The sequence below is a fragment of the Heterodontus francisci genome, chromosome 3 (genome assembly GCF_036365525.1).
Source record: "Heterodontus francisci isolate sHetFra1 chromosome 3, sHetFra1.hap1, whole genome shotgun sequence".
Taxonomy (NCBI): domain Eukaryota; kingdom Metazoa; phylum Chordata; class Chondrichthyes; order Heterodontiformes; family Heterodontidae; genus Heterodontus; species Heterodontus francisci.
This window is the reverse complement of record NC_090373.1, coordinates 125,180,174-125,204,024: the sequence shown is the minus strand read 5'-3', so window position 1 is coordinate 125,204,024 and position 23,851 is coordinate 125,180,174. Positions and strand designations below refer to the sequence as shown.

General features: G+C 41.5%; 1 protein-coding gene across 1 annotated transcript in view; it reads right to left on the bottom strand.

The window, feature by feature from the left end:
• Positions 1 to 23,851, bottom strand: part of klhl32 (kelch-like family member 32) — a 321,468-nt gene that overhangs the window by 221,935 nt on the left and 75,682 nt on the right. The window contains exon 4 of the mRNA XM_068018683.1: positions 22,232 to 22,330. Within this exon, the coding sequence (XP_067874784.1) occupies positions 22,232 to 22,330 (99 nt within the window). The remainder of the gene's footprint in view (positions 1 to 22,231; positions 22,331 to 23,851) is intronic.

Below are 23,851 nucleotides of genomic sequence, written 5' to 3'. Positions count from 1 at the left end.
GGACCACTGTTGTTTGTGATATACATAAATGATTTGGAGGAAAGTATAGGTGGTCTGATTAGCAAGTTTGCAGACGACACTAAGATTGGTGGAGTAGCAGATAGTGAAGGGGACTGTCAGAGAATACAGCAGAATATAGATAGATTGGAGAGTTGGGCAGAGAAATGGCAGATGGAGTTCAATCCGGGCAAATGCGAGGTGATGCATTTTGGAAGATCCAATTCAAGAGTGAACTATACAATAAATGGAAAAGTCCTGGGGAAAATTGATGTACAGGGAGATTTGGGTGTTCAGGTCCATTGTTCCCTGAAGGTGGCAACGCAGGTCAATAGAGTGGTCAAGAAGGCATACGGCATGCTTTCCTTCATCGGACGGGGTATTGAGTACAAGAGTTGGCAGGTCATGTTACAGTTGTATAGGACTTTGGTTCGGCCACATTTGGAATACTGCGTGCAGTTCTGGTCGCCACATTACCAAAAGGATGTAGATGCTTTGGAGAGGGTGCAGAGGAAGTTCACCAGGATGTTGCCTGGTATGGAGGGCGCTAGCTATAAAAAGAGGTTGAGTAGATTAGGATTATTTTCATTAGAAAGACGGAGATTGAGGGGGGACCTGATTGAGGTGTACAAAATCATGAGAGGTATAGACAGGGTGGATAGCAAGAAGCTTTTTCCCCCCAGAGTGGGGGATTCAATTACTAGGGGTCACGAGTTCAAAGTGAGAGGGGAAAAGTTTAGGGGGGATCTGCGTGGAAGGTTCTTTACGCAGAGGGTGGTGGGTGCCTGGAACGCGTTGCCAGCGGAGGTGGTAGACGCGGGCACGATAGCGTCTTTTAAGATGTATCTGGACAGATACATGAATGGGCAGGAAGCAAAGAGATACAGACCCTTAGAAAATAGGCGACAGGTTTAGATAGAGGATCTGGATCGGCGCAGGCTTGGAGGGTCGAAGGGCCTGTTCCTGTGCTGTAATTTTCTTTGTTCTTTGTTCTTATGAACGAGTGGATATCTGGTGTTCTTCTGAGGATATGGGATCTCTCTTACCTGTGTCTGTTGCGTTTGCGTTGCTGTTTTGTGTATGTCTCTGTCTTCTACAATTCTCATTTAATTTTGTGTTGTCTATTGTTGTTTCTGTCTGTATACTTTTTTTCTTCTTTGTTTTGGACAGGAGCTGATACATTGTGTGACATGGTACAAGAGGCTGGAGTCAGGGGAGAGCCTGCCTACACCGGACCTGGAAGCCAAGCAGCGAATATATGTGGCCCAGCCCTGAATTGGTCTGAGTCGGGACTTCCGCTCCTCCGAGGCAGGAAGCTCTGCCTCCAAGAGTTGCTGGCCAGAGGGCCAGCAAGCTCCCAGGGGAAGGTGGGGGAAGGGGGAACGTAAAATTCCAGCCAGAGTAGTTGAGGGCTGCAGAATTCCAGGGATGTGTGTGGTGCCGTTGAGATGCAATAGCACTTTAGGTGCATGTTATCTCAACTGTCTCTATCTGGTCAATGCATCTGTTTTCCTTCACCTCCCTGTTGTCATTCCTTTTACCTAATGTGGTCCCATGTTAATGTCATCTGCTCTGAAGTACCAATTTGCATGTACTCCTATAGCCTGCACTCATAAGCTTCCTCCTATATTTCCTGCTTCCCCTTTACTCCCATTTGTTCCACATATGATACCTGTGCCCTCATCCCCGGCTCCTTAGTCAGCAATGCATAAAATGTACGCTGTCCTCATGTACTGAGATGGACTTCATTGTACTATTGGGGTGGGGAGGAGGAAATATTGAGGAAATCAGCACAGGAAAGGAAAAAGAAATGAAAAGCAGGAAGTGTTATGTTTGAGGGGCTGAGGGTGGGGGGCCTATGAAATCAGCAGGCATCTTGTTGCTAGTGAGTGGGCAGACTGTTAGGTCGCATCGGAGGAAATATTGGGCGGAAAAGCTTAGCCAAGTAGGGAAAAAAAAGGGAGTAAAACTTTGAGTGGAGTTGGCATTTTTTTTTTCATGTAAACTGGAGCAAAATGTTTGCATTTATAGTTTGTATTGAGTTGGTAACAAAGCTGAAGGATGTGGAAGATAGTGGTAATGTCTAGTAATCCAGAGGGTCAGGCTATTGCCTAAAGTGTGGTGACCAGAACTGGACGCAATCCTCTAGTTGTGGCCTAACTAGAGCTCTCGGAACACCGGTTCAAATCCCACCACAGCAGCTGGTGGAATTTAAATTCAATTAATAAATAAATTCAATTAATTAAAAAATCTGTGACTGAAAGCTAATCTCAGTAATTGTGCCATAAAACTATTGATTGTCATAAAAACCCATCTGATTCACTAATGTCCTTGAGAGAACAAAATCTGCCACCCTTATCTGGTCTGGCCTACATGTGACTCCAGACCCACAGCAATGTGGTTGACTCTTAACTGCCCTCTGAAATGGCTGAGCAAGCCATTCAGTTGTCAAGGGCAAGTAGGGATGGGCAACTGGCCTTGCCAGTGATGCTCACATCCCATGAAAGAATTTTTAAAAACTGCACCTATGGGTCATTTATAGCATGACAACCATTGGGTTTTGCAATTATAAAATTTTAACATGCTGAATTAGGAGTTTACCATCATAAATGTTGACAAGAAGAACACGAGTCAGAAATGGTGATGTGGGACTTAAGGTTAATATTGATAGGAAAATGCACACTCAATGCAAGACTTTAAAATGCTATAGGTCTTTCAGAGAGAGAAGTAATACTAATGGAAACCATCTTCAATGATTTAATTGCAAATCTACTGACCTTTGCATCTGAGTTTATGACATCAGCTCAACAACGAAAGATTATTTTATAATCACTTTTGGATAGTCAGCATTTTCTACAACTATGTACAATATTGAATTATATTCTTGAACACTGCACAGTAGCAGATTATTTTACTAATGCCTTAATCAGGTTAAAACAAGAAATGCCTGGAGGTATATTTTTGGATTTGAAGGCACTTCAGAAAGTTATGCAGCAGTAAGTGGGCTTATTGCCAACGGTGAACATTGTGCATTCCAAAATACGGCATTTATACTGGCTGCTCGAAGTAAGCTAAGGCTCTCAATCATTTCACAATTGCAATAATCATTTCAACACCTAAATGAACAGGGAGTCAGGCACTTGACCCCTGTACGCCACCTGCAAGAATTATGTTAGTGCTCGAGAAAAAAAGAATTACCTCCTGGTGTTTGCAAAGACCCAGTAACCCAGTAATGGTTAGTGCCATTTTCTTAATTGCAATTCAAGTCACTAATGGTCCCTTTAAGTATATTTCCAGCATCAAACAGATGCAAGGCAAAATCTTTGTGCACAAGTTGAACTTCTGTATACACCATGACTCTGATAAGTCAAAATACAATATGTAAAACCTACACAGCTTGGTGAGACTTTTCCGCATTACCCTTCGCCCTTACATTCTACTTGCTCAATAACATTATTGCTGTAGCTAGTGACACATTTAATGATCGAAAAATGGCAACCTCGTCAGCCCTTGTCATTCATTATAAATTGACTAGGAGTGAAATGCTTATAAGGCACACTCCATGCTAAGCAAGTAGCTAAAACATGGCCCCTTGCTTGAACGGTTTAGAAAATAGAAATAATAATTTACACCTTAATTTATCAAATAACATTTTTTCACCTATTTATCTTCTCCCCCTTTACTCAGCTGTCTCTCCATGGCATTTTGCTGATTCTGCTACTCCTTTTATTTCTCCTGCTCTCCAGCAGGAGCACACCCTGGAGCAAGGGTTTCCACTGCATCCACATAGCAAGTGAAAGAGCTCCAAAGCATCTAACTGCAAAACAGAATAACTAACACAGTACATCCAAACAGGATAAATGTCTTTTTCTCACCTTTGAATTGCGTCATTTTAGGCAATCTAGGACACGAGGTATGCACACAACGCACCAACAATTATAGTGAAACACAATGCTGCATCACTTTGTTTTTGCTGTTATATGACAAAAGAATGACCAACATACATATTATGTCAAAATAATCTCATGATTAAAAAGGAAAATTATTACAAAATATCAATAGTGTCCCATACTCAGAAGATGCATGCTCATTCCTAGTCTCTGAAATATTACCTAATTTTATCTATTTTTGAAACAGCCATTTCATCTATTACACGGTTTTTTAAAAAAAGGGTTACCCTTTCTGTGGAAACTTGATGAGCTAAATCAAGATTTCAGACCTCAGAAAACAACATATTTTATAGACTTAAATCTAGTCAAAAAAGATTACATACATTTCAAGTCATTAGTTGTATTACTGCTATACATGGGCATGTTTTGGTTTTATCTAGCAAGCAAATTTTTGTTGAATAATGCACATCCATATTTAAAGTCTAAAATGAGGCCCAATACTGTGATGTTCTGCTCCTCTTTGAAGATTGAAGGAAGTTTCTTCTGAGACACAGGAAAGATCTCACAGCTGAAGCAATCAACAAAAAGGTTTTCTATTCATTAACCTGATCTTGCTATCAAAAACTTAACTAGATATTAGGGATAGTGAAGATAAACTCGAGATCATAAGGAGTTAAGACTTACTTAAGTAAATTATAATACAGAAACTAAAGTATCTGAACCCTCATTTTAACTACTCACCCAGCGAGGGGTCAAGATCAGGTCAAATCATCCTATCAGTTGAAGTCACTTCTTTCCTATCCGGCTCCAGTTCACTCGTCTACTTTCAAGTCAGCCATGGCTCTTGCTACAGACAACGACTTTAAGTTCAAAAACCACGGCTCGATGACGTCATACATGCCTCAACTCTATTTTAAAGTGGAGCCGGGGTAGATTCGCACATTGTAAAAGCCAGCAGCCAAAGCATGGCAGAAGGCACCGAATGGCCAGAACAGGCAAGTTTTGTAAGTTTGGTATGTTTCGTAAGCTGATTCTTGTGAGAACACACTGTGGGCCACTTTCGGGCAGGAGACAGTGCTATGATATTTAAATGGCCTGGTTTTCATGTTAATTATGCCATGGGAGTTTTCTCTGCCCCCTGTTACCCTCGCCCATCCAAATGCACCCCCAGTAACAGAAAGTACAGGCTCAAGAGTCAGGTGGGGTACATATCAGGAATGTCCCAAGGCCATGATAATGTGCTAGATGCTAGCAAATTCCATTTTTCCTCCATTATATGCCCACATAGCTTCATGCCATCAGCAAATTTAAGACAAGTACTAAAGATGCCATGGTCCATATCATTCACAAATATTGTGAACAGTAGAGGATCAAAAATGGATTCCTGTGCAACATCACTACTATTTCCTAGGTAATTTTCCATTTTTCTGCACCCTTCATCTTTTAACATCCAACCAATTCTCATTGCATCAAGTCAATTTTTCACCTATTCTAGAAAAAAAACCTTTCTGTATCAGTCTTACATGAGAAACTTTGTCAAACACCTTTTGAAAAACTAAATAAACAACATCTATTAGATTACCCTCATCCATTACCTCAGATATCTCATTGAAGAGCTCTAGACAGTTTGTAAGGTATGGGATTTACTCAATGCTCACCGATCATGATACCCGTATTCATTAAATATTCATTTCTGGCATCCTGTAAAATACCCTCAAGCCTCTTTATTAATGTGTATGTTAGGCTAACTGGCTTCTGTTATCAGGTTCATAACAATTAATTTTTTTGAAATAATGGAACGACATTTGCTTTCCCAAAACTCCTTCTGAGGTTTGTGGGAGTGTGGTATGCACTGCACCAGAAAGCAATAGATGCAATGCCCCTTGAGGTGCTTATTTGAAAAGTATGGACATTAAGAAATACAAAGAAATGGCAGAGAATTGGAACTGTTGCTTCTATGCTCACCACTCCACAGTTTCACTCTTGTGAATGCAGAAGCAGGAAACATGGCCTTCACATGTAATAAAAATGGCGGTGGAAACTCGCCAAGTCCAATGGCCTGTTCTTAACCTCTATGCCTTAGAGGTCCAGCATTTATGGAACTCTGAAAAATATCAACTATAGCATCATTAATTTGTTTAATTCCTTGAGGACTCTAGGAGAGATTCCATTTGGTCCAGGACTCAATGTGGATATTTTATACTTCCAGATTAAACATGTATATGCATCATGGATTCCTTAACCTCATTTACAGTCAGTAGAATTTTTTGTAGCCCTTTTTGAAAACTGATGAGAATAGTCTGCTCAATATAACGCCATATTCTGATCATCCGTAATAATGGTACCAACTTTTTCTTCTTCTTTGATCTTCTATTACATTGGCATAGTTGCACAGGCATTGCTGTGTTTTCTAAAAAAACAGAATTTACTTTCTTGCCTCATTTAAGAATAGACTTTAGTACTTTTCATTTTTCTTCTGTTGTTCTATTTTTAGGTATTATTTCACAATTAATTTTCCCTAAGACTCTTCATACAGCTTTGAATTCTATACTTCCAAAGCCTTGTACAACTATAATGTTGTCTTTATCCTTAATTTGAACATCAAAATCTAACAGAATGATTGCCAGAACCCAGATGCTTGCCAACCTTCACTTTACTAATAGCTCTGGTGGATTGCTAATCGCCATATCCAACACTGCCTCTACTCTATTCATCTCCTCAAGTTATCTGAGGAAAGAATCCCTGACCACCTCAGGAAACTATTTGTATTTTTGTCCCTGTCTTCTAGTTGTCCCTAACTTGTCCATCCAACCTCCAGAGTGCTAAATCTCTCATCAGCAGAATACAATTTTTACATCCCTTATCTGCCTAAACCTGTATGTTTATCTCATTAGTGATCTACAGCTGCTACTAATTAATAATTTGCCAGTTTCATTATTACTCAGTTATGGATCATATTATTTCAATCTTATTCCTTTTTACTACTACATCCATCCTTTCTATAGTTGCTATACTTTATTTAGAGTCTTTTTATTTTCTTTATCCCTGTTTTTCGTCCTCCATCCAATTTATTAATTTTAATCAAATCTGCTATCCTATCTATTTCTGTACAGCTGACTCAAAACTGAGTGGCCATTCTAACAAACTACTTCCTCTGGTAGGGGAATCCAGAATAAGGAGGCAAATCTTAAAATTAGAGTAGCACCAGTTAGAAGTGAATCAGGAATGCTTTTTTCCACACAAAGGGTGGTGGAAATCTAGAACTCATTTCCAAAAAAGCTGGATAGATTAACATTTTCAAGACTGAAATTGATAGATTTTTGTTCGGTAAAGGTATCACGGGATATGGAAAAAGGCTAGTAAATGGAATTCAGCAGTTGAATGGCTTACTCTTGTTCCTAACACTAAAAGAATGAAAACATAAAACAACTTGCTGGCATAAGGAGAACGCCACACAGAAATCTGCTTACATTTGAATTACACATGCCATAAAATCTGATCTTTACCGATTGCAAAAGTCATACCCAGGAATTTACAGCCACCCTCCTGGTCCTGATCCCATTAGATCGGAGTTGTACAAAAACATAAGTTACACTGCCAAGATTTTCCAGTCAAAAATCTACACAAAGACATTACCTCTATGCCTGATTTTACAGCTTGTATATTTCACTATGTGTACTCACACAGCATTGCTGTCATGAGACTGGCCAATAGAAAAATAATTGAAGTAGAAAACTTGTTTGAAAGAATTTAATAACCCACTTGTGCCTTTATCACCAGTGAGTTATCAGGTCATTGCTCACCAATGGAATAATCCTTGTAACCCACTGATCATCACTATGACTTTGCAATGTATTCATTAGCTTTGTTTAATAATGTAAAGCAGCTGCAGGGTAATACAGCAATAGAGTAGCCATTACATGTCTTACAGCAAGCTGCTCTTTCAGATCATGTTCACCACATAAAAGTGCTAAACTAATGGTTCTTAATGACAAATTAATGCCTGTGAATTAAAAAATATACTTATAATAGGGAGAGTAATTTGCCATTACAATATCATCATTGGACATGCTCTTTGTTTAATAAGATGTATTTAATTCAGAACCTAATGAATGAAGTACGAAAGAAAGGAGATGAACCCTGCAATTTCTCTTATGCAAGTCTGTCACCTTATTTGTAAAACCTAAGCGTAATTTACATTCAAATTATAACAAATGACTAGTTTTACAATGCACAATGATAAATGATTATGCTGGTAAATGGTGATATGCTAACTGTATAGAAACAAGCCACTACCCTTTTAACGATTACAATGTAAAATGTTTACAATCGCAGAAATAAACCTAAAATGTACAAATAAGGTCAATATGATCCCCCCAACCTTCAAAGGAAACATTTTGTAAAAACAAAACTACAATTCCAGATCTCCAACATTTAATGAGCTCATACTGCCATCTACTGGTGTGTTAGCTTTAAATAGGAACATCGGAACCTCTGAACAGGAGTAGGCCATTCAGCCTGTCGAGCATGCTATGCCATTCAATTAGATCATGGCTGATCATCTACCTCAACGCCACTTTTCCCCCTATCCCCATTTCCCTTGATGTCATTTGTCTCCAGAAATCTGTCAATTTCTGTCTTGAACATGCTCAATGATTGAGCCTCCACAGCCCTCTGGGGTAGAGAATTCCAGAGATTCACCACTCAGTGAATAAATTCCTCCTCATTTCAGTCCTAAATGGCCTACCTTAATCTGAGATTATGTCCCCTGGTTCTAGACTCACCAGCCAGGGGAAACATCCTATTGGTGCAGTCTCACCAAGGCTCTATACAATTGCAGCAATACATCTTTACTTCTATACTCAAATCCCCTTGCAATGAAGGCCAACATACCATTTACATTCCTAATTGCTTGCTGTACCTGTATGCTAGCTTTTAGTGACTCATGAACAAGGACACCCAGGGTCCCTTTGGATACCAGCACTTCCCAACCTTTCACCATTTCAGAAATATTTTGTCTTTATTTTTTCTACCAAAGTGGATAACTTCACACTTATTCACATTATATTCCATCTGCCATGTTCTTGTCTATTCACTTCGCCTGTTCAAGTCCGCTTGAAGCCTCCTTGCATCTTCCTCACAATTTACATTCCCACCTAGCTTTGTGTCATCAGAAAATTTGGAAATATTACAATTGGTGCCCACATCCAAATCATTTATATAGATTGTCAATAGCTGTGGCCCTAGCACTGATTCTTGCGGTACCTCACAAGTAAATACCGGTAGAAGTACAGGAAAACCAATATAACTCAAATGGAGCTATATGGATGAAAACGTTTTTGATGAACCTTTTTCATTTGTAAACAAATAAGGATGCGCATTCAAACACTGAAACTCATAACTGCATTTCTTGTGTTATGTTAAATTGTTAAAAGGACGAAGAAAGTTTGGCTAACTATATTTTTAAAATGAAAATAGTATTATTTTATATCAACATACTTGTGTATTAGCAAAAGAGGAAGCCCATGTAAGAACGCAACGACGTGTGTTAGAGATAATAAAAGATCACTAGGCCCCACATTCCTATGGTACATTAATTCTGCCACTAGCTTTAGTTCAAAAATCCCTAATTATTTTGGCTATACAATGCTACCTGGCAGATTTCCAACATTATCACTTTGAAGAAAGAGGTTGTTCCAGTTCTGATAAAGGATACAAACCTCAAGTGTCAAAGCTGTCTTTTCTAAATCCTAAATTGCTTAGCCTTTGGCCCTCAGTTCATCATTCTTCTGCAGCTATCAATCTGCTCAACCACTCCCTCCTGCCCATCTTTGATGCCTTTGTCCCCAGCAATACCTTTACTCTCTCCCATCCCACACAATTCTCTGGTATGACCCTCAACTTCACATTCTCAAGTCCAAGGAGCCCAGACTTGAACATTTCTGAACAACTAGTTTATCAATCCATCACCAGATCTGGCTGGATCATATCAAGTGCGACTGGGCTGGGTCTCCTTTTGTAAACACCACCCACTACTCCAGGATTGCCACGGAGAGCAAATATAACCTGGGTCGCTTATCTCCACTACAAATTGCCTCCTTAAACCCCCCTCCCTCTCCTGCTCTCTCCATCCACATCTCCAAAAAGAAGTGTGAGGAGCTCATGGACTTCTTTATGATCAAGAGTATCCATTCAGCTGCCTCTTCTGCATTTCCTCTTTTCCCTCTGCTCACCAGGCCAAAACATTCGCCCAACCCAGGGGCCCTCCTGCCCATAACCCTACATACAGGTTTTTCACTGGTTTCTCTCCATTCTCTCCTGATGTCCTCTCCGAGTGCAACTTGTTCATGAGACCCACCTCCTGCTCCTTAGATCTCAGTCCAATAAACTACTGAACGGCCTACTTCCCTTCCTGAACCCCATGCTAACTGATACTGTAAATGGTGCCTTCGCTACTGTCCCACTGCCTTTTAAAACCACCACTATCATGCCCCTCAAAATATCCATCCTCAACTTCATGCAAAACTCTTGCACCACTTCCAACCTCCTTTCCTCTCCAAAGTCATTCAATGTGTTGTGACTTCCCAAATCCACTCCCATAATTCTCGCAACTCCATATTTGAACTTCTCTAATCAGATTGGTACCTCTGCCACATCACTAGAACAGTTCCAACCAAATGACATCCTTACGACCACGGTGTATTATACCTTCTTGTCACCTTAACCTCTCTGCAGCTTTTGACAGTCTGCCAGACCTGCATCCTCCATTACTTTTTCTCTGTTGTGCAGTTATTGTTTCCACACTTAGCTATCCAATCAAAGCCACAGCATCTCCAGCAATGGCTTCTCTTCCCAAACTCGCACTTGTGGAGTATTCCAAGGATCTATGCTTGGCCCTACCTTTCTCATCGACAAGTTTCTCCTCGACGACATCAGCTTTAGATATGCAGTATCCTTCCACATGTACACTGGCAACAACCAATTTTACATCTCACCACCACTCTCGCCCTTCCACTGCCTTTGTGTTGTCAGCTGATTGATACCAGATGTGAATAAGCCACAGATACTTCCAGCTAAAATCAGTAAGATTGAAGCAATTGTTTTCAGACACTGTCACAAACTCTGTACTCTCACCACCAATCCTATCTCCCGGCCTGAACATTGTTTCAGGCTGACCTGGACTCCAAGCTTTTGATCACCCCTCCTAGTATTTCACTCTTTGGCTCAGAATCCATTTTTCTCCAACTGCAGCTCTATGTAGTGCCATGCGACATTTTTCTACATGAAAGGAACTATGTTAATGCTGGTTGTTGTTGTTTTCTCTTTGCAGATGCTGAATGACCTGCTGTATTATCTAGAACACAGGAACACAAGAAATAGGAGCAGAAGTGGACCATATGGCCCATCAAGCCTGTTCTGCCATTCAATTTGATCATGGCTGATCTTGGGCTTCAATTCCACTTACCTGCCAGTTCCCCATATCCCTTGATTCTCTGCGAGACCAAAAATCTATCTATCCCAGCCTTAAATGTATTCAATGAAGAAGCATCCACAACCCTCTGGGGTACAGAATTCCAAAGATTCACAACCTTTGAGTGTAGTAATATTTCCTCATCTCAGTCCTGAATGATCGACCCCTTAACCGGACACTGTGTCCCCGTGTTCTAGATTCCCTGACCAGTGGGAACAATCTCTCAGCTTCTACCCAACATGCCATTTGCCTTCCTAACAGCCAGCTGCACCTGCATGTTAACTTTGTGCATTCCTTGTATGAGGACACCCAAGTATCTCTGAACATCAACACTTACCAGTTTCATATCTTTTTAAAAATATTCTGCTTTTCTATTGTTATGACTAAAGTGAACAACTTCACATTTCCCTACATTATACTCCATTTGTCATCTTGTTGCCCACTCACTATGTCTCTTTGCAGCTTCTCTGTGTCCTCCCTGCAGCTTACCTTTCCACCAAACTTTGTATCATCAGTAAACTTAGAAACATTATATTAGTGACGTGGATGAAGAGACAGAGAGTAGAATGTAAATAGCTGAGGCCCCAGCACTGATCCTTGCAGCACCCCACTATCCAATACCTGCCAACTTGAAAATGCCCCATTTATGCCCATTCTCTGCTTCCTGTCTGTTAACCAATCCTCTATCCATGCTAATATATTACCCCCAACACCATGAGCCCTTATCTTGCCTATTAATCTTTTTCTGTGGCACCTTATCAAATGCCTTTTGGAAATCCAGGTATACTACATCTACTGGTTCCCCGTTAACTACCCTACTAGTTACAGTCTCAAAAAATTCTACTAAATTTGTCAAACAGGACTTCCCTTTAGTAAAACCATGCTGATTTGTTCTAATCATACTATGCTTTTCCAAGTGCATTGTCAAGACTTCCTTAACAATAGTTTCCAGCATCTTCCCAATGACTGGTGTTAGGCTAACTGTCCTGTTTTCTCTCTCCCTCCTTTCTTGAAAAGTGGTGTAACATTTGCCAACTTCCAATTTGATGGGACCATTCCTGAATCTAAGGAATTCTGGAAAATCAGAGCCAGCGCATCCGCTATCTCTGCAGCTATCTCTTTTAGAACCTTAGGGTAGGCCATCTGGTCCAGGGGACTTGTCAGATTTTAGTCCCTCAAGTTTCTCGAATACTTTTTCTTGGCGGATATCAATTTCTTTAATTTCCTCACTCTTTCTGGCCCCTAGATTACTGCTCATTTCTGGTATGGAACTTGTGTCTTCTAAAGTGAAGACAGACACAAAATATTTGTTCAATGCCTCTGCCATTTCCTCATTCCCCATGATGATTTCTCCTGTCTCTGCCTCCAAGGGACCAACATCTACTTTAGCTACTCTCTTCCTTTTTATATACTTCTTAAAGCTCTTACAATCTATTTTTATATTGCTGACTAGTTTACTCTCATATTCTATTTTTTCCCTTTTTATCAACTTTTCGGTGGCCCTTTGCTGGTTTCCAAAACACTCCCAATCCACAGACTTGCTACTAGTTTTTGCAACATTGTAACCCTCTTCTTTTAGTCTAATACTCTCCGTAACTTCCTGAGTGAGCCACGGATGGGGCTTTCTGGACGATTTTTTGTTTCTGAACGGAATGTATTTTTGTGTAACCCTTTGAATTGTTTCTTTTAATATTTTCCACTGCTAATTTATGACCATACCTTTTAGTCTATTTATCCAATCAACCTTAGCCAGTTCTCCCCTCATACCTTCATAATTGGCTTTGTTTAAGTATCTTGTTTGTGATTGAAATGCACCACTTTCAAACCTAACATGAAATTCAATGGTATTATGATCACTACAGTGGATCTTTTACGACAACATTACTAATTAATCCTGTTTCATTACACAATACGAAATCTAAAATAACTTTATCCCTAGTTGGTTCTACAATGTACTGCTCCAAGAAACTGTCACAAAAACATTCTACAAATTCATCTTCTTGACCACTATTGCCAATTTGATTGTCCCAGACTATATGCAAATTAAAGTCCCGCACAATTAATACATTACCTTTGTTACAAGCTCCAATAATTTCCCATTTAATGGTCTGTGGAATAATATAACTACTGTTAGGGGGCCTGTAAATTACCAGTGTTTTCTGACTCCTGCTATTCCCAATTTGTACCCAAACTGATTCTACTTCATGAGGCCAGATAGCTTTCTTATTAATGTCCTTATGTCATCCTTCACTATCAGGGCTACCTCTCCTCCTTTGCCAATCTGTTTGGCTCTCAGAAATATTGTGTACCCTAGAATATTCATTTCCCAACCTTGATCTCCTTGTAACCATGTATCAGTAATGGCAATTAGATCTAGATCATTTACCTCTATTCGTGCCACTAGTTCATCTATCTTATTATAGATGCTTCGTGCATTCAGATGAAGGAACTTTAATTTAATTTTTTTAACCTCTATTCCTTGCAATGACCTGACTTGTCGATGTACAATTTTTGTTAAACTCTCTATCCCTTTCTGTCGGCATTTACCCACATCACTATCTGGCTCCGATGTCCTGACCTCTCTTTGGATTTCTAAATTTCCCTTTACCCAAACCCTCCCCCCTCTGTTAGTTTAAAGCCCTGTCCACAGCCCTAGTTGTGCAATTGGCCTGGACACCGGTTCAAGTGATGTCCATCCCAACGGAATTGCTCCCTCTTCCCTGAGTACTAATGCCAGTGCCCCCAGAATCAAAACCCCTTTCTGCACATATCACTCTTTGAGCCACGTGTTTAGTTCTTTAATCTGCTTGACCCTGTGCCAATTTGTGCATGGCTCAGGTAATAATCCGGAGATGATAACCTTTGATGTTCTCCATTTTAGTTTTGACCCTAACTCCTCAAATTCTCTAAGCAAATCATTTCTGGTTCTACCTATGTCATTGGTTCCCAAATGGACCACGACAACTGGATCCTCCCCCTCCCACTTCAGGTTCCTCTCCAGCTGCGAAAAGATGTCCTTAACCCTGTCTATTTTCTACGTTTCTATTTTTATTTCAGAATTCCAGCATTTGAAGCTATCTTTTCATTAGTTCCTTCTAATAGCAGTTTTTAAAACTATTTCATAATACTTGAAATTATGTTCTTCAGTCCTGCATTAATATTCTGGGTTTATGCTATCTGTGTCATTAACCAGCTTTCATTGATTGTGATGCAAGCACCACACCAACATAGTGCTGTCTGCTCATTTGAATGATTTCAGCACCCAGCGAGTGCTAAATGTGCAGTAGATTGGCTGTAATCATTATCATGAGCGGTTAGCACCAGTTAAATCTAGTCTACACCGCTCAAAGGGAAAATATTATGACGACAGGTCATCGACCCGACACGTTAACTTGGTTTGTTTTTCAAACAAATTCTTCCTGCCTTGTTCAGTATTACCTCTTAACAGGGAGGTGCATTGTGGCGGGAGCAGGTTCTGGCAGTCATGTAAGAAGTGACTCTGACCTGAGAAAAAGTGAAGAATGGCACAACATGGGAGAGAACGGGCTCCAAGATTTTCAGATGCTGCAATGAATGCCTTGGTGGCGGAGGTGGAAAGGAGGAGAGATATCCTGTATCTGTGGGGGCTGGGTGGCCATCCAGATACATACTCAGAAGGCAATGGGAGCAGATAGCTATGGAGATCAATAAGAGGAACTGGATGCAGTGCCCATCAGTCAGGACTCATACCCAACATTCATAGCTTCGCTTCACCCTCACACACTTAGCACTGTCTCAAGCCTCACACCCACATCTCAGCTTGCACACACTGCCAGTTATTCAACCATGACAGCCACATCACCCAAACACATTGCACCACACTTAATGACACACTTCCCTCTCTCTTGCAGGACAAGGCTACACGCAGCCAGAGGCAACAGGAGCTAACCAGAAAGGAACACACATGGCCGCATGTCCCGAGTCCCATGGAGGAGACAATGCTGGCTGTTACTGGGACGGCCATTGCTGAGGACATGGCCAGTGGCAGAGCTGAAACCACACAAAATGACAATATTCTAATACCTAATCCTCCTTCTCACATCTGACTTCCCCTTCATCCCTCACACTCTTCTGATTTACAAGCTGCAGATGGTGTAAGCATGCACCTCTGGGTTTCCCCTGCCACCTCCCCTCACCACAACCCCACCCTTATGTCTTTATCCTTTCAGATACTCAAGAATTGCAACCTGGCCAGGCAGTGGTAGAAGAGCAAGAAAACACACTGTCACTCAATTTCACACCCATGAGCTCAAATAATGACATTCCATGTAATTTAGAGGGTAGCAAAGGTGGCATCTGCATGCGGTGAATCACTTGGCATGACTGGCCAACTGCCAGAAAGCCTGTGATCAATAACAAGCAGCATGGAGGAGTCTGGTATCAACTTGACATAGGACTTTGCGCAGAGTTTGCAGCCCATCCTTTCCAACGTGGAAGTGCTGGCCAACACCACAAGCACACTTGTGGACCCAACCATGGTGCAACATCTGATGGCCAATGGCTCAATTTCTATTGCAGCACAAGCAGACGCCATCCAATCCCTGCCGTGCAAGCTCAGACTGCTGCCATCATGGCTGAAATACCAGCGTTCAAGGGGATTTTTTTAAAAATGTATTCTTCCATTTGTGGGCATCACTGGCAAGGCCAGCATTTGTTGCCTATTCCTAATTGCCCTTGATAACTGCCCTTTAAAATGGCCTAGAAAGTTAAGAGTCAATCACATTGCTGTGGATCTGGAGTCACATGTAGGCCAAGCCAGGTAAGGACGGCAGATTTCCTTCCCTAAAGGACATCAGTGAACCAGATTGTTTATTTTTATTATGACAATCGATGGCACCATTACTGAGACTAGCTTTCAATTCCAGATTTTTTTTTTATTAATTAACTTTATTAAATAATTGAGTTTAAATTATACCAGTTGCCATGGTGGAATTTGAACCCAGGTCCTCAGGGAATTAACCTGGACCTCTGGATTACTAGCCCAGTGACATTACCACTATGCCACCTTGCAGGGTGTCCCAGCAGTCCAGCAATCCAGCAGTACTCCAACATATTTCTAGCATTGCTGAGGCACCACCAGATGGGAGTGGCAGAGGCTCCATGGAGCACAAGCCTGCTGTTCTCTCTCAGGATGACAGCATTGGTGTTCCCACCACTGCCACTTCACCACTCCCCTTGCTGCTGCCTGTCAGCTAACCAGCCCAGACTACAGCCACTCATGGCACATCCGAAGTTGGGCCTTCGAGGACTACAGCTGCTTGAGGTCATCTTCCAAGGCCATCTGCAGTGCCCGCCCCCCCACTGAAAGTCAGCAGCCTTCCACCAGTCATGCTGCAGCCACTGGGTAACACTGCTTTAGAGCACTCGGACAGGCAAAGGCACACAGAAAACAAGCACTAAGAGAATTCTTAAGTGATCATTGACTTTTGTATGCTATATGGCATGATTTCATTTCGAAATTTTGTTTGGAATGGATTTTTTTCATGGCTTTTATTTTTGCATCGTGGCCAAGCAGACACTGTGATGGTCAATGACAGAAGATAGATAAGGTGTGGGACTGTTGGTGAATGGGAACTGGGGCTGCATTTACTAGTATCGTAATCGGATGTATTCTTTATATTTTGCCCGACCAGAGACAGGCAAACTAGGTTGCCTTCTCCCTTCCTCTTTCTCCTCAGCTGCTCACCATATAGCTGGTGGCAAGGGATTTGCACTCATGATGGCAAGGTTGTGCATCATGCAGCAGACCACCACGAATCTTGACACTTAGACAGCTGAGTATAGCAGGGCTCCTCCAGAATGGACCAGGCAGTGGTTTCAGCACGCCAATAGTCTGTTCTGTCACATTTCAAGTGGCAGCATAGCTTTCATTGTATGCAAACTGCCCACTTATGCATGGGTTGCACACCAGAGTCATAACTCTCACCTCAGCGATATCTCTGGTCACCCAGTAGCCAACTTTTGGTATGCTGTGGTGACTCAAATACAGATGGCATTGTGAACCACTGCAGAACAAAGGCACCATGTCAGGATACTGGGCATTGACCTGCATAATTCCTTGTCTCACCCAAGCTTGCCACCGAGGGAGTGGAATCCCTTATGGTTGTGGTACATCTAAGAGCTGACTTGCGGCACCTGCAAAGCAACATATGTGCAGTCACTGGCAATGTGGTCTCCATCTTGCTCTGAGGTTCCGGTTGTTGCTGCAGCAGGTGGCTGATTTCAGTGAGGATGCCCGAAGTGAAGTCTCACTGTTAAGAAAACCCCATATGCCAAATGAGAAATATTAAATTCATAGGTTAGAAACTTACATTAGACTTTTAATGGAAAAAATCCTACAGTTGACTTTTTGAAAAACTAGCAACCAAGATGGCCACTGTAATGTGCATCTGAAATACCAGGAGACTGAACTGGAGACAAAGGTATAACAAAAAGCCCAGCCAAGACAATGGCTTGCTCGAAGTGATTGAATTACCTAAAATGGCTTCATTAGCACGGCAGTCAAGGCAATTTTGATACACTGACTTTCGAACAGCAAACCCCCTCCAAGTGTTAATTGGCATACTGGGGCATGTGGAGTCAATTCCTAACCTTGAATTTCATTAGAAAGTTCCAGAAAACCTGAAGCAGCCATGTGACCATCTGTCCCTCTCGGGGGAAGCTGGTTTGTTTCCTTTGGATAAACAGACAAGCAGTAACTGAGCGTGCAGCAGCAGAGAAAGCTGTGTGCTTCCCTTTCTTTCTCTTTTTCTCTCCCCAGAAATCATCAAGTTTGAAAACCGTCTGCAACCGTGGACTTTCTAAGCCTACAGACTGCTACAGCCAGCGACCAGGGGAAGACAGCCAACTGCAATTCTGCCTTCAAGAAAACCCTGAGCAAAGCAAGCAAACCGTAAAGTGCACTTTGACCAGCGAGGACTTAAACAATACAACTTCAGCCAAGAACTATCGGATCATCCACTTCACAGACTGTGTATTTAAGTTCCATTTATTCTGCACTTCAATCCAACCATCAAATCTATTTTTCCCTCTGTAATCTATTTGTGTGTGAGAGATTCTCGTGTGAATGTGTGCGTGAATGCGTAGCGTCTTTTTTTTGGAATTTTTAGATCAGGGTTAATGTGTTAAATATAATAAACGTACCTCTTTCTTGTTTAAACTCTAGAACACCTATCCAATTGGTTCTTTCACAATCACAGTAAAGGTAAAAGGTAAAACACTCCGAGGTGGTAAGCACAACCACTGTTGCGGTCAAACAAGAGGAAGGGCAAGAGGGGAACCTTAAACCCCCTCCTCATCTGGCTGTAACACGTATACTCTGTGGGTAGGAGAATTGCTTCTTGAAAATCCTGGACAGATATGGCCACTTGCTGAGAGGCCTTCTTCCCCCTCTTCCTCCTCCCTCTTTCAGTAGCTTGTGTCAGCTCTGTATTAAAACCCTGGCTACCTGACCCCGACCAAACTCGACTACGTGTGTCAGGTTCAGGTCGGGGTGGGTCTATATTCTGTGTCCAGCATTCAGGCTCAGGTCGGGTCGGGCTGGACTGTATTGTTTTGTTTTATATTGTTTTCTTTTTAATCTACAATTTTTTTCTGTTTCAATAATATGTTTGATATTTTCGGGTCGGGTTGAGCATGAAAAACCATTAAAGGACTCTGGCCTGGGTCAGGTTTTAGTTTTATACCCGAGCCACGCTTTACTCTGTATCACCTTTGCTCATTCTCCCAGTCATGCTGTATTCCAAGGGGGATGCAACTACTACACCCATATCAGAAAACAACTGGTTTGTGCAGAAGTCTTAAGGCAGGACAAAATCTTTCTGTGTATGTCACGCCACTCCCTGTAGACTTTAGCAACTTTAATCGACTCTAGTAGCCACCAAATACTTCTACGATCACAGCAACAGCCAGTAGAAATCAGCCAGCCACATACCTGAAAGTAGTTGATGATCCCACCGAAAGCTGGTGTCGGGGTTGGGAGCGGGGGTGGGGTGGCCCTTCCTGCTGATGAACATGTGTTCAGCTGTGTAAGCTTAAGAGAGGGTGTGAGCTGGAGCAGAGTTCTAAAATGGCAAGGCTCGTGTCAAATCAGTATTACACACTGATTGACATAATGATCTGCTGCTCTGCATATTTCTGGCAGACACTCACTATCCACGTCCTAACACCCTCACCAATATGGTGCCTGGCGCAAGTCATAACAGAAGGGTGCGCACACGCTGCGGACACTATTTTGGACATCTTAGGGTAGTCGCAGCACCCAAAAAAAAATCAGGTGCTACAGATCCAAGTTTTGCATCCTATATCCTTTTAATTTTGAATAGCAGTCCTCCTAACATTGCATGGGCCAGATTCAGCAGGTCCCAATTCATTCCACCCCTACACAAGATTCAAGCTGCAAAGGGAGCATGTCCAAACTATTAAAAGTTAGTTGACCTTGCTGAATCCCGCAAGGTCAGCTTCCCACTTCAATTCTATGAGTACATTTGCATGCACAGCAAACCTAAAGCCATTTTCCCTGGGATTACAGAATCATTCCCTTCTGTCCTAACCCAGTACATACAGCATGCGTCACTGTATTCTGAATTCAGATTTGCCGGCTGGTAGTAGAAGCACTTCAGGAAAATTGCCCAGGCTTATTAAAATTGTGTGACTGTCGTTAATTTTCAATACATCGTAAACTATTACATCTTCAGATTTCTTTCAAAAAAATTAATACACATGAAAAGAACTGACTGTGCAATTTTCAATTAAACCTACTGGGATATTTTAAGGATTTTAGTAGCTTTCTTGTTTCTCAACATTTACTGACAATAAACGAAGTTAATCGTCATAGCTAAGAGGGGTTAAACAATCATATGCAACATAAACAGACAGACAAGACTAGATTTATGCAACGACTCTACCTAGACAAGTAATGCATTCTATTTCAGAAGCTAAAAAAGAGTAAGTCTATCACCATAGCTGGTCAGTTTTACATTGAATTAAATTGGTCTAAAACAGAAGGAAGTAAAACAAAAGTTTGCTGATAAAATGAATACATTCACATGAAATGGTAGTTGTGTTCCAGAACTCATTCACCATTGGTATTTGCTACCAGCACTAGTCTGGGACTCTGGTTTAAAAGCATTGCATTGTAATTTTTTTTCTGGAATGTCATTTCAATCCAGGGAATCTAGGTAACAAATAAACTCACTCATTCCCTAGAATATTTCCATTCCCCTTTCCTGGTTTCTCTTTTTTCATCAGTGCAGGAGAGGGAGAGATTGGAACTGGGGCCTCCCAATTCCTGTAGTTTGCATGTCCTTGACTCTTGGAGGGGGAAAAGACAAAACAAACCAAAAATTGGGTTTGTGGGACCCAGGATGCAGCCTGGATTCCCCCAACTTTCCAAAAGATCTCAAAAATTGTGGAGTGTTTTTGGATCCCTTGTAAGATACATTGCCAAAATTGTCTAGCCATTGAAAGTTATGAGTCAATCATCACTCCATGAACATTTTCAAACACTCTCTGCCCATTCAGTCTTATTTTATACTTATGACGCATACCTTTTCGGCCACCCAATTCTTTACATTTATCAATCCTAAAATTCATCTGTCATTTGGTAGACCAATTAACAGCATAACTATTTTCTTCTGGAAATATTTTGCCGCATTCTCCATATCTATTTTACTATCAAATGGGTGGGGGGTGGGGGGGCGTCAGCACATAGGAAGAGGAACAGAAACACAAACAAGACAGAGGAGGAGGAGGGCACCCCAGGAACTAAAATGTGCTTCCCAGTAGCTTCTTCTGTAATGCACAATTGCTCATATGTACAGTCTGTTACAGCCACGTGGTGTGATATGGATGGTTTTCACTGTTCAAGTCCCCACCTGACCGCAGCAAGTGTATTTATGTTAAGAGTTTAGCCCCTTGGTGTTTTATTTTTCAAATAAACAGACAGCTACAGGTTTTCTTGTAGGTTTTAAAAAACAAAAGTCAATTGTTTATTGATCAATATGCCTTATCCTGAAATTTTGCAACCACATTCACTCACGCATTTGCATGCGTGCAAACACACACACAAAGAATCAGATAGAGTAAGGAAAGAGGTAGGTGGGTTATAGTGGGGGGGGGGGGGGGTGCAAGAAGCGTTATGATAAACCTGTTGAATTCTCTTGAGACTCGAGTCATAGAGAGTTGTAGGCCTGTGATAATTGTAGATTTCTCTCTTGATTGAAGGTTTTGTTGAAGATGGTGGGTCACATCCAGCTGCCTCTCTCTGCTGTATTATGTAGCTGTTGGATTTTTTCCAGGAGAGTATGTGCTTTCTGGCATGCCAGCAGTTACAAGTAGTACCTTCTGGGTCAGTCTCTCTCTCTGGCTGTCCTTTGTTAAGGTAAAATTGTCACTTCTCACCTCCTGTTAGGAGACATTCTGGTTTCTTACCCATGGTGATCGCACAATAGCCCTGGACGTGGCTACTTTACACCTCCTTTGTTTTAGAAGACGACATTCAATTTTGGAATGTGTTTCTATGATATCTGTGAGACAGGTTTCATTATCACCTTTTGGCTTTGAAGATTTGTCCCTTGTCTTTGTCAGACTATTTGAACATACCAAAGGTGGCCATTTTGGACCATTGTTCACTTTTTAAAATAAAGGTTCAATTTTTAAAGACAAAGTCAATTTTTTCATAACTCTTCAGAGTTACTTCCTGAATGTTGTATCAGCACACCACTGATGTGCATGACAAGTCCTTTCTAAACTCCAAGGAATACACAACCTCACATTCTTGAACATTGAGATTTCAAAGTCAGCAGCTAAGAATAATGAATAAATATTGACTCACCTGTATTAGATAGTGAGAACACAGTTTCAGGAGCTCCAATAACTGAAGGTGACTTCCTGCTGCAAGCACATCTTGAACTACACCTGGTTCCAGTAAAATCTGAAAATTAAACAGTTTCAATAATTAAAAGAGAGGTTGACTGTAAGGGGAGGCTGGCTTATGGGGATCATGGGATACTTGGCGTAAAACCAAAGATGCTAAAACTTGAGAAAAGCTTGTCTGTGAGACACAGGGGTTCACATGAATAACTTAATCAAGAGGTTGATGAGGTGAATAATATGATCAAGGAAGGATGATCAAGGAAAGATGAGATCAGGGAAGAGAGTAAGATGGGAAGATGATGTAATTAAAGAAACAACTTGTCAAGTAAACCTCCTGTAAACTGTATAAAATCACTAATCAAACATTGTTCTAGCAGAACCCCTACAATCATTCGTGAGAATAGGACTTCTCCTTGCATGCTCGTAAATAATGATCATTCATTTGTACACGACATCCAACTCTCGAGGTGTTTTTGGGTACGGGGTCAAGCCCTCATCCTTACATTGACTTTGTCAAATAAATTATTTTTCTGTATTACTAATTGTACTAAATTACACCACCTTGTGTGACTCTATTCAGCAGGGACATTACCAACAAAGAAGAGAAATTGACTACTTTTAAAACCATCCTCATGTAAAAGGAAGTTGTGGACGTCCCAGGAGTGAAAACAGGTCACGCGATAAAACAAAACTCAAGTAGCTAGCTGGTCATGTGCAACGACATATCAGACTAAAGCAAAAGTACTTAACAGACTGAAGAAAAATAACTCTCAGGAGAACAGAGATAGGTAGTAAGCTCAGTTAAAGGCAACATAACCTGCCATCAGAGCAATCAAAAGCTCACTGGAGAGGAAGATAGGTAATAATTGCAGTAACAATAGCAAGAGCATTTTTTTTAAGCTTGGCTAGGAGTCAAAGAGCCTTTAATGACTCCATTGGGCTGTGAAAACACTCCTCACGGCTGATTCAGGTGAGCTCCCAAATTATGGCAGAGGTTTTAAATAGCTACAATGAATTAATCTTCATTCCAGTAAACTGAAGGCCTGGACAACATATGTCAGCCAAGAGCAACGTCTCAATTCATTCCATCTTCGCTGCGCCTCCGGAAAATCCTTGGCATCAGGTGGCAGGACCGTATCTCCAACGCAGAAGTCCTCGAGGCGGCTAACATCCCCAGCATATACACCCTACTGAGCCAACGGCGCTTGAGATGACTTGGCCATGTGAGCCGCATGGAAGATGGCAGGATCCCCAAGGACACATTGGATAGCGAGCTCGTCACTGGCATCAAACCCACCGGCCGTCCATGTCTCCGCTTTAAAGACGTCTGCAAACGCGACATGAAGTCCTGTGACATTGAACACAAGTCGTGGGAGTCAGTTGCCAGTGATCGCCAGAGCTGGCGGACAGCCACAAAGGCGGGGATAAAGAGTGGCGAGTCGAAGAGACTTAGCAGTAGGCAGGAAAAAAGACAGAAGTGCAAGGCAAAAGCCAACTGTGTAACAGCCCCGACAACCAATTTTATCTGCAGTGCCTGTGGAAGAGTCTCTCACTCTAGAATTGGCCTTTATAGCCACTC